Source organism: Kryptolebias marmoratus, linkage group LG13, assembly GCF_001649575.2.
Source record: "Kryptolebias marmoratus isolate JLee-2015 linkage group LG13, ASM164957v2, whole genome shotgun sequence".
NCBI lineage: Eukaryota > Metazoa > Chordata > Actinopteri > Cyprinodontiformes > Rivulidae > Kryptolebias > Kryptolebias marmoratus.
In genome coordinates this window covers 2,586,051-2,604,878 of record NC_051442.1, presented here as the reverse complement: position 1 = coordinate 2,604,878, position 18,828 = coordinate 2,586,051, and the positions used below count along the sequence as shown (strand labels likewise).

Genomic DNA, 18,828 nt, shown 5'->3' with positions numbered 1-18,828 from the left:
AAACCAGGGTTACAACTGATACTCCTCTATAAACACTGAGACACGGTGCACCGTGTCATACATTCATTGGATTGGACAGTGCAGTGCTGTCTTGTAGGAGTAGTATTGTATGAAGGGGAAAAATGTATTTTTTAATGTTTACTTCTGCTGCTACGTGGAGCTGTCACACTAGATTTTGCTATACTATGCTATACTATAATAAAGCTTTCTTATTTTTTTATTAAATGGTTTCAAAAACAGAGATGCTCGACAGAACTAAACACCAAAAAGGTTTATTGTTGCAGACGTTTCATCCTCAAAACCTCTGCTTTCAAATGTAAACTGTTGATGGATTTTATTTTATTTATTATTTATAAATTAGTCTTTTTTGACAAAAAAAGTTAAATTAATCTTTATGTAAACATTGAAGACTTGGTTATGAAATTGGCCGGGATATATTTTTACTTTTTATTCATATAATCAGCATGGCATACATTTTTATTTCTACAAACACACAAAGTATAAGAAGTTCAGTATGAAAGTAGGTCATTTTTTTCCTTTCCAAGTTTTATGGCTGCACAGATTCTGACTAATCCCTTTCCGCGCGTGTTCTCAAAACAACAACAGATAAATACAGCGTTGGTTGATTTACTAATTTCAGTGTAGAGTACCTGTGAACTGGGCAGCTGTAATTTATGGCAGAAATTACAGGTAACACTGCAGGGAAAGTTGTAATTTACTCAATAATTCTGCTGCACCTATATAACCCTTTCCTTTAAGTCCCCACAGGTAGCTAAGTTCAGACACAGTTGGACCAAATATGAGAGGATAGAAACAGCTGGAATCTTCAAAAAAAACGAGACATAGGTTATACTTTTACACTGGTTAATTGCTCAGCTATTATTTTTAAATTAAACACAGGAAAAAGATGCATATGTTTCTCTTGCAGACCTGCTGCTAAAGTCATGTGATTGATGCATGTGTGCTCTGTCTTCACAATAACAGGATTTTACTAAATCAACATCTTTACCTTTTTTACCATCTGCTTTACTTTTTGAAAGCTTATTGCATAAAACATAAATGCATAACTCTGTTTGTTTTGCAGCCAGATTATGTAAAAAAAAAAAACTACAACCAATATCTTGAAGACAGGTGGAAGGATTCAGGACTCAGTATTTTTTAAATTTAATTAATTTTGTACTCTTCTGATTAAATGGCTTTTCTATATTTTAATCTACTTGTATTAGACTTTCATCTCCAACTGCACCTTGACTTCTCACATTTATAAATAACTGAATGATTGTATCCACATGAATCGCTCACCATTGCCAGAGGGATGATGGCCTGAATGTCCCTCTGCACCACCGTCAGCTCCGTCACAACCTTTTCTGAATCGGGCGCCGGGTTCTGACCCTTGTAGTCGATGTTCCAGTTGATCCTCCTGGTCACCGAGAGGCTGGTGAAGTTCTCCATCTCGAAATCCAGCTGCATCACCTCCACGTTCCCCAGTACGTCCCTGCCAGACCATAAACACACACAAAGCAGAGCCAGACTGAAAAGTCAGACGCATTTATGAAAATCCCTGCAGACCAAAGAAAGAAGTTCTCATAATGCATTCATTTATGATCCGGAAATAGTTGACTGGTGATATTTTAATTATTGAGCATGCCATTTAGTGAGCTGTCAACCTTCTTCTCCACTCTTAAACTCATATCTAAGTTGCCCTTGAACTAAAATAAAAAGAATAATGTATTTGTTAGGCCTTCAAAATGTGAAGCAATGCAGGGGAAAAACCTCAGAGCTAATTAGATACATGTCAGGTGATGAATTCTAAATTTGTTCCTTGTTTAAAAGGAGGTCATTTAAACCTTTTTGAATACATTTGGATATATCAGCACATAATTACACCCTGTCTGCTGAAGGGTTGTGCTCTTATTCTATTTTTCTGATAAAAAAAAGGAGTAAAAGTTTTAGGACTCAGAGTGTTTTAGTTTGAAACCAACATGCAAAAAGCTCAGAATCTAAAACAAGGACTCAGGTTTTTGGTTTCTGCTTGAGTCAGATCACTGTTCTGCATTCAGCAAAGCTCACAAGTTGTCAAAACACACTCAGCGAGGACGAGAACCTTTTAAGGCATTTCATTCAGTCTACAGTTGCAGAAACAACTCCGTCGGCTTGATTTGGAGCTCAGGATTCCTCTCAGATACACGGCAGCTGACAGCGTTGGAGCGTCTTAAAGGTCACTGTCTTCACAACGGAAAGACTTCGAACTGCAGTTTGGAAATTAACTTTTTACTTGCCTATATGTGACTGATTTCCAGGGAAAGTTATCCAAAATGAAGAAGCAATGATGCTTTAATTATGCAAACACAAAGTACAAAGAGACAATATTAGCATTCATTCTGAAATGATTGTTTTTGTGTTTTTGAACAGAATAAAAGTTGTTTAGTTTTCCTTTGCATTTCCACTTTATGAAGCATTTAGGTTTCTAACAGCTCTCTCTGAAGTTGTCATAGTGAATTTATCAGTAATAGGCTTTAAATGAAGCGACCTTCTTGTCAATAAACAATCACTGCCTCTTAATCCTGAGGCAAGTCTTTTCTTTTCTTTATTAGTGTTCGAGAGTCGAGGCTTTGCAAGGAGATTGCAAATTTTGTTCTGCCTCTGACTTTAAAAATAATGCATAGGCTACTGATTTTCTTATAGCTGTGCAAACGAGACATTTTGTCTGCCTTCGCTCTCCCATGCAGGGCGAAGATAACTTTTTCTTCATCTGAGTTTTATCGTCACAAAAGATGCCAGTGATGCATGTGTGATAAAAGCAGACCTGTTATCAAAATCCTACATGTTGGTTTTGTAATCCTCGGGTTCAACAAGCCTAACATTAAACTGTCTCACTGGTAGCACAGGGGAAAATTAAATCCCTCTCCACCCCTGACGAGAATTCCTCCCACCCAAACCTCACCTTTGGCTGACAGTGAAGCGTTCGCAGTCTGCTCAAACCCACCTCTGAATTCAGCGCGAGAGGCTTTTAATGAAAGCGAGATCAAACTCTGCACGATCCTCCGCCCACAAAAGGTTCCTCTCAGGAACATCACGATGAGATCTCAGCCTATTTGTCTCGACATCACTCACTGAAAACAAACACCCCCCCCTCCCCCCGTCTGCCTGTGACTCACTGAAGCTGTCATCTATACGGCCCGGTGCAGTGAGCGCAGGTACAGCCGCCACTCTGAGAGGCAGGGAGGGAAAACCACGCTCACCGTGCAGAGGGCAGGCTTCTTTTATAATCCCAGGAACGAGTAGGTTGTAAATTTAGCAGCAAAAAAAAAAAAAAGCAGCATGGAAATGTCATTCCTGCTTCATGTTTGTTTCAAAGACATTCGGTTAAACTTGACATTTGAGTTCTGAATCAAAGGAAAAGATTTCAGGCAATCTGATCTGGTTCTCTGCTGGTACATGGCACTATAAAAGTCCTTATTGATTCTTTGCTTTAGGTTTCTGTTTCTTCACATTGTCTTGATGTGCACAGTGACCGGACAGAATAAAACATTTGTATGTAGAGACTTTAAACAACCTTGGTTTAGACCAGTGGTGTCCAGTCCTGGTCCTGGAGGGCCACTATCCTGCATGTTTTAGATGTTTCTCTGCTTTGAAACACCTCATTAGAATGACTGTGTGATTACCAGGCTTCTGCAGAATTCAAAGCAGGGAAACATCTAAAACATGCAGGATAGTGGCCCCCCAGGACCAGGATTTAGACAGTCATATATGTTTTGACCTGACAAACAAGCTAACAACTAGTCCAAATGGGGTTAAAACCAAATTAGACAGCAGCCATCTTATTTATTCATTTATTTAAACCTTTCCTAAAACCAGGAAAGACTCGTCTGGTTCTAAGATCATCCTGGCCAAGACTGGCACCAGCACAAAAATAAATAAACAACTGCAGGTATAGTTTTAAAACACTAGAATATATAACAATGTATCACAAACGGTGTAGAACGAGATGAACCTGAAACAAAAGATAACACAAATCCTTAGCAATACAAAAAGACGAGGCGAGGTGAGGCGAGGAACGAGAACCATGGGAGACTAGAGACAATGAACCAGCGAGGAAGTGGAGAAAGTGACCAGGTTTTAAAGCTAAGGGTGATTAGGGGAAGTGGGCACAGGTGAGAGACCACAATTAGGAACAGGTGAAGATGGGCGTGGAGGAAGACAAGTGCTGACTGAGGAGTGAATGATGACATAAACGGGCAACAAACAGGAAAACAACAACGACAATAAACAAAAAAAACCCAGAAAACAAACACTAAATACAAAAAGAAACACTACGCCAAAACAAAACAAAAACAATAAAACATAAATAAAAGTGATAAGATTTTCAGAATGTTTAAGAACAGATTTAAACCAATCTTAGGTAAGCAGCTTGTTTAGCTCATTCCATGTAAAAATGCTGTAAACCTTTAAACTTCCATCCGTTGCACATGACCTGGTTATTCTAACAGAACAATGATATTCCTGCAGGACGTGCCCCAATCTGCATCAGAACTGCTACAGCTAGCAGCTGCTGTTGCCTTTTCCACTTGCAAATAACCACTGAATTCTATGAAACCAAAGACTCAGAGCGGTCTTTGTCTTATTCAGATTATCTGTTAGTTTATCAGTCCGGACAGAATTAAACTACAAGTATTGAACCGGAGTACCAATCAAGGCATTTCTGATTGATCGTATCGGAGCAGCTGCCACACTCCACTCCCGATGTCTGTGGTTGACCTGCTGACGACAGTTTTACGTCAGCCGCGCTCCAATATGGCTGCCGTACGGCGGCTGTAACATGGCAGACGCTGGAATGTAACGTGCCAACATGTCTGCGGTATAGAAGTACTTTAAAACACAAAGACGAGCAGTTCAGCAGCTTTTTGAATTGTTTGTCTGTAATCTGCAAGTCTGTGTGAGGCCATTCAGAACAGGAAGGATAATAACTGTTAACATCCTTTCAAACCGAACCCAACCTTAAAAAAACTTCACTTTAATGATTCCTTAAATGTGTCCTGCTACCGAAAGCCTCTTAAACTAAAGCTGCCTTCAAAAATAAAAAAGTATTAACAGAAAACAAAAATCCTACTATGTCCCTTTGTACAATAAGTACCATCTTCACTGGTCTCCTTCTTTCCCATTTTTTAAATATTGGGTAAAAACAAATATATTGCAACAATCTTAACAAAACAAAAAACTATGTTTGTGTTTAATAATTTGAGTTTTATCCGGTTAAATAAATAAACCAGTCTGCGATCACTATTTAGGGAAATGGAGGTGAAAATGTTTCAATTAACTCTTCACAACAGCGTTATCTATTTTCTAACAGTGATCAAAAGACACCCAGTAAATTGTATGTATTACCACATGTCTGTGTTTATAAGAAATGCCATTAATGATTGATCTGAGAAAGAAGTGGGTGGTGAAAAATTAGACGATTGATTTAATAACAAAAGACAGAGAGAGAAAGAAAACGTCTGAAGAAAGCCCAGCTCTGGTTCCATTAAGTTAATGATGTACATTGTGTTTAGGACAAAGTGTATTATTTTAAAAATCAGAGCTCAGGGATTTCTCCGAGCTTCGGGGGGGATTTTCTGCTTTGATCAGACGTCTGTTTGAACTGATGAACAGGAGGAGCTCCGTGGATCAAAGCACCGCAGGCCTACAAGAGCAGAAGATGAAAACTGCTGAATATAAAGGTTAAAATGGGGCATCATAAAGCTCAGAGACCATCGATTGGTCAATTATTGACATGTTTGTGAGCTTTTTTGCTTCTAATGTTTATTGCATTTTATAATATTCATTTATATTTCATTTTATTCAGAGGTTAACCTCGTTCAGTCAATCGTTGCAGGTGTTTACTGCTTGTTTAAGTTAGTTTTACTCCTTCCTTCGTTGCACCAATCATTTCCTGATCATCGGAGTAATTCTTCACCTGCTTCAGTTTTGTGTTGGTCTCCGTTACGTTCCCCATGTCTTGTGACATTTATAGGTTTATAATCTAATCTGGGACATAAAAGTCTTCCATCTCTCATTTAAAAAAAAAAAAAAGTCAAGTCTATGAGACCCAGTTTTTAAAAGATCAAGTCTACTCCAGGTTGTCAGATATTTGGTGGAAAATGGCGGAGCGCAAAATAGCAGCAAACGCTAAAGGCCTATTTTCAGCTGGATTCTGCTTCTGGTGGGTTCTACAGAACCGGTCTGCACATGTGCAGAAGTGGAACGTATAGCTCGTCTGTTCCTCTTACTCTTTCTTAATAAAATGTCTGCGGTGAGAAACATCTGTTGTCTGGGAACATGGTTCATCTTCTCCGACGAGATGCTCTGAAAATGTCTACATGTGGCAGAGGAGAATAAAATCCAATATTTTATGCTCCAATTTGATTCCAAGCGGTAACTCAAGATGCAGTCCTATTTGCAGGTGAGTGCAGGTGTGCTCAGAGCTGTTGCCCTGCAAATGAATCCCCCAGAACAGAGAACACAAAGTCAGAACAGCCTAAAAAAAAAAAAGAATGCAACTAACCAACAGTTGTAAAGGAAAGCTTCAACGAAACAGGAGCTAAATAGTCCTTTAAAAAGTGTATAAAGTTAAAATAACTCTTTCTTTTACAAAGAAACATGTAGATCTATTCTAGACCTCAAAATAACATCACTGACTTGTGAATTAGAAGAAAAAATGACAAAAAAGATAATTTTCTCTCATCTAGTTTCAGGTTAATATCAGCAAGTTTTTTTTAATCTCTTTTTTTTTAGTCAAGTTATTTAGAAAACAAAAAAAATGAGCCAAAAATCTTATTAAATGATCGACTTTCTCTACAGTCGACTGCGACATTGTTGCTGGCGGAGTGTTTTTGAGAACATTATTTATTCCAGGACCACTGACAGCGATCAATAACGCATTTGTTCATGTGGTGTTTTACCATCCAGCTGCTGATAGAACGAGATCGCTCCAGATGGAGAGATACAGGAAAAAAAAATAAAAAAGTTGAGCAGGTCCAGCACTTGACTACAGTTTGATCTGATGAAGATGAGCAGGAAATAATAACGACAGCAGGGTGATGAAGAGAGCAGCAAACACAGTCGCTTTGTTTCCTCACACTCAGGTAATTTCTTGTAAACAAAAGCAGATGTTAGAACAGATCAGCACCCAGATGTGTTCACCTGTGTGACACAGAATGAAGCTGCTGGGTTTAAGTCTGTGTTAAGATGAGAGTGGGGCTGAATGTGTTTAAAATAATGTGTGTTTACTTATTTGCTGCTATAACAAAAAGACATTTGTGCAGAAGTGATGTAAACTAAAAAGCCTTGACATTAAAAACGTTACCAGAACCAGTTTTCTCCACCTGTGCAAAATGACTTACAACTAGGAGCATCTTGTCCCAACACGATGCAGAAAAACTGGTCCGTGCATTTATCACGTCTAGGCTGGATTATTATAATTCTTTATTACCTGGGTGTCCAAAAAAACTCTAAAAAGTGATCTAAAATGTTCCTTCCAAAGATCTGATGAAAGTTAGAAGGAGAGATCATATTTCTCCAGTTTTAGCTTCTCTCCACTGGCTTCCTGTCAAATTCAGAATATAATTTAAAATCTTACCTCTGAAATACACAGCTCCTCACAGCCGAGCTCCATCTTATCTTAAAGATCTTATTGTTCTATATTTTCCTAACAGAGCCCTTCTCTGTCAGACGCCAGGTTTACTTGTGGTTCCTATAGTTTCTAAAAGTAGAGCAGGAAGCAGAGCTTTCAGTTCTCAGGCTCCAACTTCCAGTTTCTGTCCTTGAAGCTGACACCCCATCTACTTTTAAGACTTTCCTTTGTGATAAATCCTATAGTTCGGGTCGAGTTTCCTGAGCTATCCTTTAGTTCTGCTGCTATAGGACAAACTGACCACATTTTCTCACTCTGCTGCCGTCTTTACTCGCTCTGCTCTCCATGGTTTTTTTTTTTTATTTGCATAAAAGCTCCACCCGGACCATAGAAACAACACCCAGACCAATCTTTATGCATTTTTCTGTGTCTCCTTCCCCTGCTCTCCAACCCCAACCAGATGAGGCAGATGGCCGCTCATACTGAGCCTGGTTCTGGTTCTGATGGAGGTTTCTTTATATTGACAGGAAGTTGTTAATTTGTCGTTGACATTATGCTGCTCAGGGTGGAGGATTGCTATGAAGTTGATTTAACGCAATCTGCAGCCTTCTTTAGGTAGATAATGTTTACTAACTGGCATTTCATAATGTACTGTGTATGAATAAGGATAAACTGATTAATTGGGTTTAAATCAGACTAAATTGAATTTATGATTTGGACTTCTTGTTCTATTGTTCAGTGGCCTCAAGATGACCGTTGTGAACAGACACTATAGAAAACAGACTGAGTTCTGAGAGAGAAAATAAACAAAAGTATTCATGTATTTTGACGTACTGCAGTCATTACTGTCTTTTAGCATTAGGCTTTTGCATGTTTATCTAAAATATGAACGGTTTGAAACTATCCACAAAACAAATTGGAATCACTGTGAACAATAAAAACACATTTAACACAAGCTGCAGAACCTTATTTGTAAGTTTCTTGTGCCAAAAATCAAAGAAGTAATACCAATTTAATCAGCCAGGCAGCAACAAACACATGAGCAAATGGAAAATTAGACGTTTTCAGTTTACAAGCTTTTATTGTACAGAAGAAGGCGGCATATCAGCTTCTCTCAGTTATCTGGAACTTGACCTGGACCTGGATGCTCACTCCTACAGTCGGTTTAGTAACTTTAATTATCGGATTTGCATGTTTCTGTACTGTGGGAGGAAACGGGAGTAGTTTGATATAAGAAACGCTAAATCCTAATAAAAGGACCAAGCTGAGCCGTGATACCAACAAGTTGAACTGAACAGAACTAGACATATGCCCCTTTTCCACTGGCTCTACTACAGAAGCCCTGCTCCACTCTGCCCGGCTCGGTTCTATGTTGTTGTTGTTTTTTAAACTTATGGGGATTCTCCTGAGACTTCAGGAAGAGAGGTGCAGTGGAAGAAATGCTCTGGATGCTGCGATTGTAGCGCGGAGTAGGACAGCTGTTATCTGCCGGAGATTTCAGGCTTTACAGCACCTTCAGCTGGGGGACAGACGGCAGAAACGCTGCAGGGTAAGCTAACGCTGTTGTTTATATTCCTACCTTCGCTCTTTATGCTTGCATCTGGCCACACCCACGACCAATGAGGGAACAGGAGCTAAGCTTGCGCCGCCCACGAAGCAGGGCCGGCCCAGCTGGCCCTACTCTGAAGCAGGGACCAGCCTCGAAAAAATGCTGGTGGAAACGCCAGCAAAGCAAGCGGAGTAGAGTGGAGCCGGGACCTTTAGAGCCTGTGTAAAAGGGGCAATAGTTGTCTTCGATTCAACTTGTCAGGTTCCACTGTCATTTTTGCTCTTTTATTTCTATTTCTTTTATATTTTGTTCATTTTATATTTATTTCCGTTTCTGCGCCTGCATGGTGTTAACTTCGCCTGCCCTTCTGGCCTCTAACTGTGTTGATTGTTTTCACCTTTCACTCCCAGCGTCACTCATTGTCCCTGGGTTTCTGTTACTTTTATCAGATCCTTGTCGTTTCTTCCTCCCTCCTTTGAACGTCCAGCCTGTCAGCTATTTCAGTTCAGTCTGCTTGGTTCAGTTTGCTCTTTGAAAATAAAATTACTTCCTGTAACCTGCCTGTCTGCTGCCTCCCCGCTACACAGGAAGACAGTAGGTAATTATGGTGAAATATGCAAAAACAGATGAATAAAAATGTTTTTTTTAAAAAAAAAAAAACAGTTATTCTGGTTTCAAAAAACCTGTATTTCAGTATGTTTATATAAATATAGAAAGTTTAGACAAACTTTATTCAATTACCTGTATGATCACCTTTACAGTGACTTCAGGGCAAAAAATAATGTTTGGAGTGCTGCTGCCAGTCTACATCAGAAAAACGATTCAAGGCCTGACATTCTTTAAAAAAAATACAATCATATTAACGCCACCTGTCAGAGATATAAAGTAATCATCATGTGTTGAGAAATTACAGAGATGTAACCGTTTGTTGTGAATGAATCTAACTCTACTATCACAACATTTTTAGCTCATTGAGCTCAACACACACAGAAACATCATCACCTTTCACCTCTCAGCTGAGGCTTATAATAAACAAATGTTTAAAATTCGTTGAATATCTGTGCTAATTTGATGGGTGCTTATTAAATCCCTGTTTATGATGAAAAAACTCAATAAGAATAAAGTTTTCCAGCATGTGACATGAACCGGGGAGAAGGAGGCGACTCATCTTGGTAGGAAGCTTATTTATCTTAAAACTAAAGACAAACAAAAGCAAAAAGCCGACGAGGCGGCAAAACTAAACGTAACGAAAACCCAGCCTGACAAGACATGGAGCAATGATGAAAACAAGAGGGAACCAAGAACAATGATCCAGCGGGGTGCAGAAGAGATGATCGGGTTTTTAAACAGGACGTGATTGGAAAGTGGCACAGGTGAAGCAATTATCAAGACTTGAGGCAGGTGTAGATGGGCGTGGCAGGAAGGCAAAAGAGTGACGGGACGAGTGGATAGTGACAACACAAAATGACACGAAGAACAAAAACACCTGAACAGAAAACATGAAGACAATAAGAAAAATAAACCCGACAGCATGAAGCCTGGTGCTTTTATTTGCTCATTGTTTGGTTGTTTGGCCACAGATCGGACTTGGTTTTCATCTAAATGCAACCCGACACCGTTTCTGTCTCCATGCCTGCTGGACATTTCCCACCAGGTGACAGGGTGGCAAAGATTACAACACACGGGTCTCTATATATAGCAGGAAGTGCTGCCACTGAGGTGAAAAGGAGTAAATAAGAGAGGATTGGTTGGATTCCTCATCTGTTTCCTTCATCAATCCCGTCCTCCCCAGCCATAAGTGTGTCCACAGGGACACCCATATGTAGAGCAGCCGCTGCTAATGTCTCCATTCAAACTCCCAGCGCTTCGTTTCTTAATGAATTGAACGCATCACATATTTTGATAGATGGTTGCTGAGTTTTAGTTGCTTCCTCTCAGCGGCGGTGCAAACTTTGCCCTTGTTAAACCCCATGAGCAACTTGTGATGGATGTCCTCTTTGTTGATGGGTTTTTAAAAAGGTCTGATTGTCTCATTTTACCGTCCACAACAAAGCAACTAACGTATGAAAGACGCAAGTGGTTTCACCTGAACTATTTGTTAATATAACGGTAGAAATTAAATATCAGTCACAAACATTTGTCTGGTTTATTCTTCAGTGCTCAGTGTCAACAGCTGCCTTTGGAACAACAAGGAGAAATTAAATGAGATTCAATTATAAAACTTTATTCCCTTTAAATAAATAAAGGAAATGTTGCCACTTACATTTTAAAAAATATGTTTGCCTACGTCAATCGGATGTGGCGGCCATCATGAATTGGGTTGACTCCAAAAGTTAATTAGTTGTAGACGTACGTCCAATAATTACTTTGAGACTTTCATTAGTCATGATTTTATGATATAAAAGCAAAAAAATAAATAAAAACAGAACTGCAAACATTATTACTGTCTGCCTAAATAATATAATATATTGCCTGTAAATAATTATATTATAATAGTATAATAATACATTTTTAGTTTGTTCTTGTCATTTCAGTGCAGACATAAATGAGACACCATAGAAGACGCTGACAGCCTTTTTCTGATCTCAGGACAGATTTTAAACCAGTTTGTGATCAGCTCTTTTATTTATAACAGTATTATTTACCATAGTTTTTTAAAATCAAAGCTATTTTTTAATCACAGTTTGTTGTTGTCAATGAAATCTGTACAAACTTTACATGTTTACACAATATAAATAGCATTTGTGCCTTTAATTCTGACCGTACATAATGCTTACTTCATTTTACTTATTACCTGTTTTGCAGTTAAGATTGTTTCTTTATTTAATTTAGTCTGATTTTGTGTTATTTCAGTTGTGTGAGAGGAACTAACACTGCCCGAAGTAAACGACAAACTTCTTGAATCTTGAAATTAATTATTAGGTTACACATCATTCAAACTGTACGAAGCATGAAAACATTTTAGCAGTTGCAGTTTCACTTTTACGGCACACTGATGACCTGATTGATGCCTTAAAACCACTTTTTGGGTGTCTTGGCATAATTACTGCTCTCAGACAAGATCTCATCTCAAAGGTATTTTAAAGCCAGCTATCAAAATAATCTTCCTCATCCTTCCACGTAAACGCCTTTAACAGCAGATGTAATGAGTCCGAGCAGATAATATCTGCAATAATTTCGGGTTGTCCTACAAAGCAGGGGGTGTTTTAGTCGCCGTCGTAGGACAAAGGTGTATTTCATCTCTACAATTAAAAGGGGGGGNGGGGGGGGAGATTTTAAAAAAAGCGCCTCTAATCAGTGAAATATGACTCAGAAGTCAAAAGAAACATCTTTCAGGACTTTTTACTTTATTAATTAAAGGCATTTCTTAAAGAAAACCATTAGTTTTAAACTAAGATCGAGTAAAGTTTAGAAATGAGCTGCAGCTGTTTTGGAAAAAAATATATATATATATTATGCACAATCTTATGCAAACCCATTGATGTCACATCCAGAGTGTGTTAGGAATGACTCTCAGCTACTACCATACAAAATTTTTGGTCAATATCTGTAAAACTGAGTTAGAGCCATTTTTGTGTTGGGTAATGTTAATTAGCTATGTTGATTTGAAATGACTCCTAAAGTTAATTCGTTGCAGAAGTACACCCAATGATTACTTAATAAAAGTTTCATTAAAATCCATCCAGTGGTTCATGAGATATTTTGCTAACAGACAATCAAGACTGACTCCCAACAATTAAGGCTGATGTTTTTAAGTAAATGTCTCATTAGTAGCACTTGGAGTTTGTGTTGTGATTGACTCTCAGCTACAATTACACCAAATCTTGTCTCAAAATCTGTCAAACTCACTAAGTTACAGCCATTTTTGTTTTCTAAGGTAGATTGGCTATGGCAGCCATCTTGAATTGGGTTAACTCCAGTCAGTTGTAGAGGTAGAACCACTGATTTTCTGAAAGTTTATTTAAAATCTACCCAGTTGCTCAGGAGATATTTTGCACACAAACACACGTCTCATCAGTGATGCCGCCCTTTGATTCTCAGTGGCTATGCGAGTTTTATAAGAGTGTGTTTGTGCAGCAGCTGTAACATCTGTAACATCTGCGTAGCTCCCGGCTTGTTGACTTACCCCTGCTTGACTGTTTTGTTCTTGTTGACGTCGATGGTGGTGATGGAATGCTTGGCGCCGGACTGCACCTCCCAGACCACCTTCCACTGGGCGTTCTTGGACTTGGTCTGCAGCAGGTTCACCCCCTTCTTTGCTTTGACCCTGCGGGAAACGGCAAAGGAGAGAAGAATGAGACGAGCCAGTTTTATTAGAGCGGGTGATTTATGACGGAGGTCAGAGGTCAATGCCCTCTGTGTGCAGCAGACCTCCTCCTTGGATTGCGTCATGGCAAAAGCAATTCCACAGATGAATCAATAACGGAGATGAATGAAGACGGCGGTGTGATGATACATGAGAGCTGAGGGCTGGGACCAGCCCGGGTCAGCCTGCTCACCTGCACTTCCCACAGAAATGGATCTACAACGCTCCACACAGAACCCACCGGGCCTTTACACAATATTACCTGGTGGAACCTGGAAGCTTTGCTCGTGTACTTGGCGACATCTACATAACATTAAGTTTGCAATTCACTGCAATTGTATTACATTTCATTATACTGAGAAATGAAATCATATTTATATTCCTGAAGTTAAAATCTAATGATTTATTCTGAGGAAACCTTCCATCCGGAACCATCAGGGAGATCATCTGGGTCAAGGTTACCGACAGAACCTGAGTCCGATGGTTTACATGGACTCACAAACAGGACTATGTTTGAACCAGTTTACATTTTAAACTTTATGTTATTGTATATTATATACCACTATGCAGTAATTATAATGTTTTAGTAAAGTGATTTCTCTGTAAATGTCTTCCTCCTTTGTTAGAACTGAAAACCAAATCTAAAGTCTCATATTCCTCCAGTTTATGTCAGTTGTTTTTACTTGTAAGATACGTTTAAGTGTTTGGTTAAAGGCTGATTTTATAGCAACACCTACATCCAAATTAACTCATTAATCTTCAGATTTTCTGTCTCCTAGAGACAATAAACAATTAAAGGCCTAGAATTCCTCGGAGGAACGTCTGTCACCCGCTGGGTTGTAGTCGTTTTGGTCAAACCTCGAAAATAACCCTACGTGCAAAAAGGGCCAATCAGATTTGTGACAAATAATTTGGGACTTTCTCATTCAGGTGGATTACAGAGCAGCTCTGGCTGGCAGATGTCCTCTCTGACTTTACCGAGGCGTGCTGTTAAGGCGTCCACCGACAGAATACCAAACAGCAGAGAGAAGTAAGACGAACACCCTCTTATCCCAGTTATTTGGGTTTTGGTTATGTGACCACAGAGCCACGCCTGAATGCGTTCACCGATGAAGAAAAGCAGCTCACAGACTCAGAGTCAATAGAGATTATCGATCTGATGGTTTCATTTTCATGGAATACAAGATAGAGATGAATTATTAACATATTTGGCTTTTGCTCATCTAATTTATACGTCTTTTTCCTATAACTAGCAGTTTGCATCAGCTCCCAGATGTTGCTCTCCAGACAAAAAATCCTAATGACCTATTAGAACGTAATGATTTTACCTTGTTTACAGAAAAATGTTTTTTCCTTCGGGCTGCAGCCGATCCACTTTAAGAAACAAAAGCACTGGCTGACAAACTCTTATCTAAATTGGTTTTTCCTCTTTTCATTTGACTGAAACTTGAAGGTCTTTGCAGCAACTTTCAGATGGTTCCATTTATTTCTTAGAGAGATAAAAAAATATATATCCTGCACAGATAATTCCAGTTGCCACCCAACCTGAGGTCAGAGTGTCAACAACTCATCCATGTTGTTGTTGTTGTTGTTGTTCTTTCAGCGGCGACCTTCTGCAGGGGTTGCCACTGCGAGCAAACTCCCACGAAAGGTTTGGGAGAATTGTTTTATGTCAGGTGTCCTTCCTCAGTTAGAAGAAATGAGAGGTAAATTCAAACCACATTGACGAGCTAATGGTTGAAAACAAAATAAAGTTCTGATGCCTTCAAATAACTCCAGTCTTAAAAATTTCAGACCAGTTCATGCAAACCTTATTTATAAATTATTAAATTGCTGTAAATTTCTATTTGCACGGTTGTTTTAGCAAAAAATGTTAAAATATTCTGGCTAGAAGTTTCCCCGAGCTGCCTCAGAAGTGTTCCCTGCTGCTAATATTGCATAAAAACTAAACAAAACCTAGGATTCAATGTAAATATCCACCTAATGTGAAACTGACAGCAATGTACAGGTTTATACAATAATGTTTGGATGAACTGACATGAAATGTTTCAGGTCAAAGTTGGTCAATCAGGTCAGAGTTAAACTCTGTTTCTTCAGACTGAGGTTGTTGATATTTATTCTTCATAACCTTTCCACAAAAACGATCTGAACCACTGCTTTAACATGCAGCTCATCAAAACGTTAGTTTCTACTATTTACTGATTTTTAAAACTGCATATATGAGCATCTTCTGATTAACAACAGAAAGACAATTTGCCAACATTACATATTTAAAATGAAAGTCACAAAGTATTTCTGTTTCACCATCTTTGTACTTTCTCAGACATGTTTGAGCGAAATTAGATGGAAGCGCATAATCTAACTGTTTGTTACAGAACTTTGACTTTCAACGTGTTTTCTGCCACAAATCTTTATGCTGATTTTATTATGGCCCAGCTCGTGTGGGTCTGACAGGGACCCAAACGTCTGAGTACTTCAAAGAAAGCAAATTTATATAAGACAAATGAAATTAACACTCTGAACTGCATCTCACTTCCACTTCTGTTAGCTGTTAAACCTCCACTTCAGCCTTTAAAAAATCTATTTACTTCAGCCTATTACCATAAATAATTTTACCTTTCCAATACACAGACCTACTTTTATGATAAATCCTTTACTTTCCAGAAAAGAAGACCATGTTTAAGGTTAGAAAAGTGCTTATAGTTGTCTGAGTACTGATGAATGATGAGAACTGTAGTAAAAATCTGCAATGTTGCAAGTTTTTTTTTTTACTGACAGAGACAAAAATCCAAGATTACAGGGGAATAAAAACAGCATAAATACAATATCAGTGTAGTCTGGAGAGCAGATTTTAAGCCCCTTTCACACTGGATGACATCTCTGTTGGGCTCATAACAACCTATCAGGATGCAGCAAACTTAGAAAACTTATTTCAGGGTGAAGGCAGTCATGACGCTTCAACCCTGTTAGTGCTCACCACAAAGGTTTTTCTGAATCCCTGAGATGCTGTACTGTGCCCTCACCATGCTGGTTCCCCACCCAGGCACATCTCTCTTGGACCACGTCAGGATAGAGCTAAAGATCAGCCCGATGATACGTCCATGTGTATCTGGTCTGGGCTACATTTTTTTCCTGACTTTGACATGATAACAGTCACATCCTCGGCCTGAAGCTGGTGTAGCCAGCTTCAAATCCTTGACAACCCCGTTGTGCTGGTATGTGGCCCCATGTCATGGATTTGGTGCCACCATGCTCCCCCAGGACCCCTATATACTCCCACTACAATAATAAAACCCCACTATGAAGGTTTTGTGTATGCTCAAAACAATTGTGGATCCATCACGCTCTATCACTTGTAATAAGGAACCCATTTTGCCCTTTATCTGTGCCTGAAGAACTTATGAAAACCCTGAAAGGACCATCTACACCAGGGGTCTCCAATCCTGGTCCTGGAGGGCCACCATCCTGCATGTTTTACTTGTTTCTCTGCTCCAACACACCTGATTTGAATCAATGGGTGATTAACAGGCTTCTGCAGAACATGAAGAGGTGATTTAACCATGAATCAGGTGTGTTGGAGCAGAGAAACAAGGAAAACCTGCAGGATAGTGGTCCTCCAGAACCAGGACTGGACACCCCTGATCTTCACTCTGGAGCAGATCACAGCGGGGGTCAACATCCACAGTGAAACGTGCCTTACAAAACATGAACCATGTTTTTAGATGCACGATATGTTCCTCCCTATGAAACACGCTCTGTCTTTATCTCCTGTTTGTGTTTACTTTTACTGTATTCTGCCTTGTGTGTTTTTGTTATGCACAAGAGAAGCGTAATTTCTTTGCACATAGTACAAGGACAATTATAGAATTTAATTTGAACACAACAGAAATAAACAGACTAAACAGAATTAGAATCACTGAAAGACAAACAACAACAACATTAATATTATTGCTTTACATAGAAGATCAGAATAATAAAAATAAAGCAAAAAACTAAAAATGTTATGTTGCTATAATGCAAAAGTCTCCTAAAAAGTGTAAAAAGAACCCTGGAAGCTCATGTGGAAGCCGCTTGGACAGAAACCACCAACTGAATCATAGCTGCAGCGTCTCTCAGAAGGACAACACGCTCAGGCAGGTTCCTGGAAAACTACTCAGGAATACATCGAGTAACACAACTAATGTCCCAGGGTGAGATCCTTGCATCTGAGCCCCTGGATCCCAGGTGACTGTTTGCTTTAAGCTGCAGAATAAACCCAATCCACTCAGGGACAGGCGACTCGCAGGACCTACAGGTTTTACTGCCTCTGTGTCGGCGCCAGACACCACAGGACATGGCGAAAACTGCCCAGAGAGCCATTAACACGAAGTTTGGCAGCTGGTTACAGAGTCGTGGCAGATTTAAAGCAAGAACGCTGATGGTTTTCTTCTCAGCTCTGGGACTCGACTTTAAAACGAAAATGTGGAAAGAGTCTGAGTTCTTTTTTTTTTTTTTTTTTTAATTTCCAGAATCAATATTTTAGTTTAAATTTCTCTAAAACATTTAGAGTCCTCACCGCTGCAAAGACCCTGAGACATCTTAAAAAAATCAACTCAAAGAAAATACTTTAAGAAAAGGAGTTCATTATTTACCTTTTCATAAGTGTCCGTGAGAAACCTGATTCAAGGTTTACTTCTGAAGCTTTTATCCACACAGTATTCATTAACAAATAAAGGCAGCTTAAGTAGCATGCTCTTTATGACCTATACATGCAACAGTGCATCATATTTCTCACTGTTACTCCCACCTCTGCCCTTTGGCCCTAAACACTACAAGAGGTAGTAGTTAAAATATTACCCTTTGAAATTGGACGCCCATTCAAAAAGCCACCAATTGTTGTCAAGGCTACACAAAACTCAAAGTAGGTTGTTGTGACTAGAACAGGGATAAACAGTCGTATCAGTTACATTTTGGTGATACAGGTTTAAATGATGCATTGTTAAAGTTAGACAAACACACTACAGAGAAGTGCACATTTTATTACAAAGAAAAACCTTTAGAGCACGTTTTAGTTCAAGGTTTGATGTTAATAGAAGGACGCTCGAAGAGAATCTTTAAAAAATAAAGTTGCATTTTGAATTTTTTTTTTTTTTATATAGAGAGAGTCAAGGGCAGTGTGTTATTCTTTTAATTGCAATATCTCAGGAGGACAAGATTTAAAAAAGGAAAATATGGCTAGAATCATCGGGCGCTAAAATGATGCATTCTAGTCGATATTGAAAAATAATTATTGCAGATTCTTTTTACATAAACATCTGACATCAATATGCTCATATATGCTGTACAACAAGTTAACTTGCAAAAGATTGCAGCATAAAATGT

The 18,828-nt window shown here is 38.9% G+C and overlaps 1 protein-coding gene across 3 annotated transcripts in view; it reads right to left on the bottom strand.

Moving 5' to 3' along the window:
* The window catches only part of tmem132e (transmembrane protein 132E), a 409,273-nt gene that overhangs the window by 64,053 nt on the left and 326,392 nt on the right, over window positions 1–18,828 (bottom strand). For all 3 annotated transcript variants that reach the window (XM_037978997.1, XM_025008806.2, XM_017429159.3), the window contains 2 exons: window positions 13,288–13,428; window positions 1,303–1,495 (listed from right to left, as the gene is read on the bottom strand). In XM_037978997.1, the coding sequence (XP_037834925.1) occupies window positions 1,303–1,495; window positions 13,288–13,428 (334 nt within the window). The remainder of the gene's footprint in view (window positions 1–1,302; window positions 1,496–13,287; window positions 13,429–18,828) is intronic.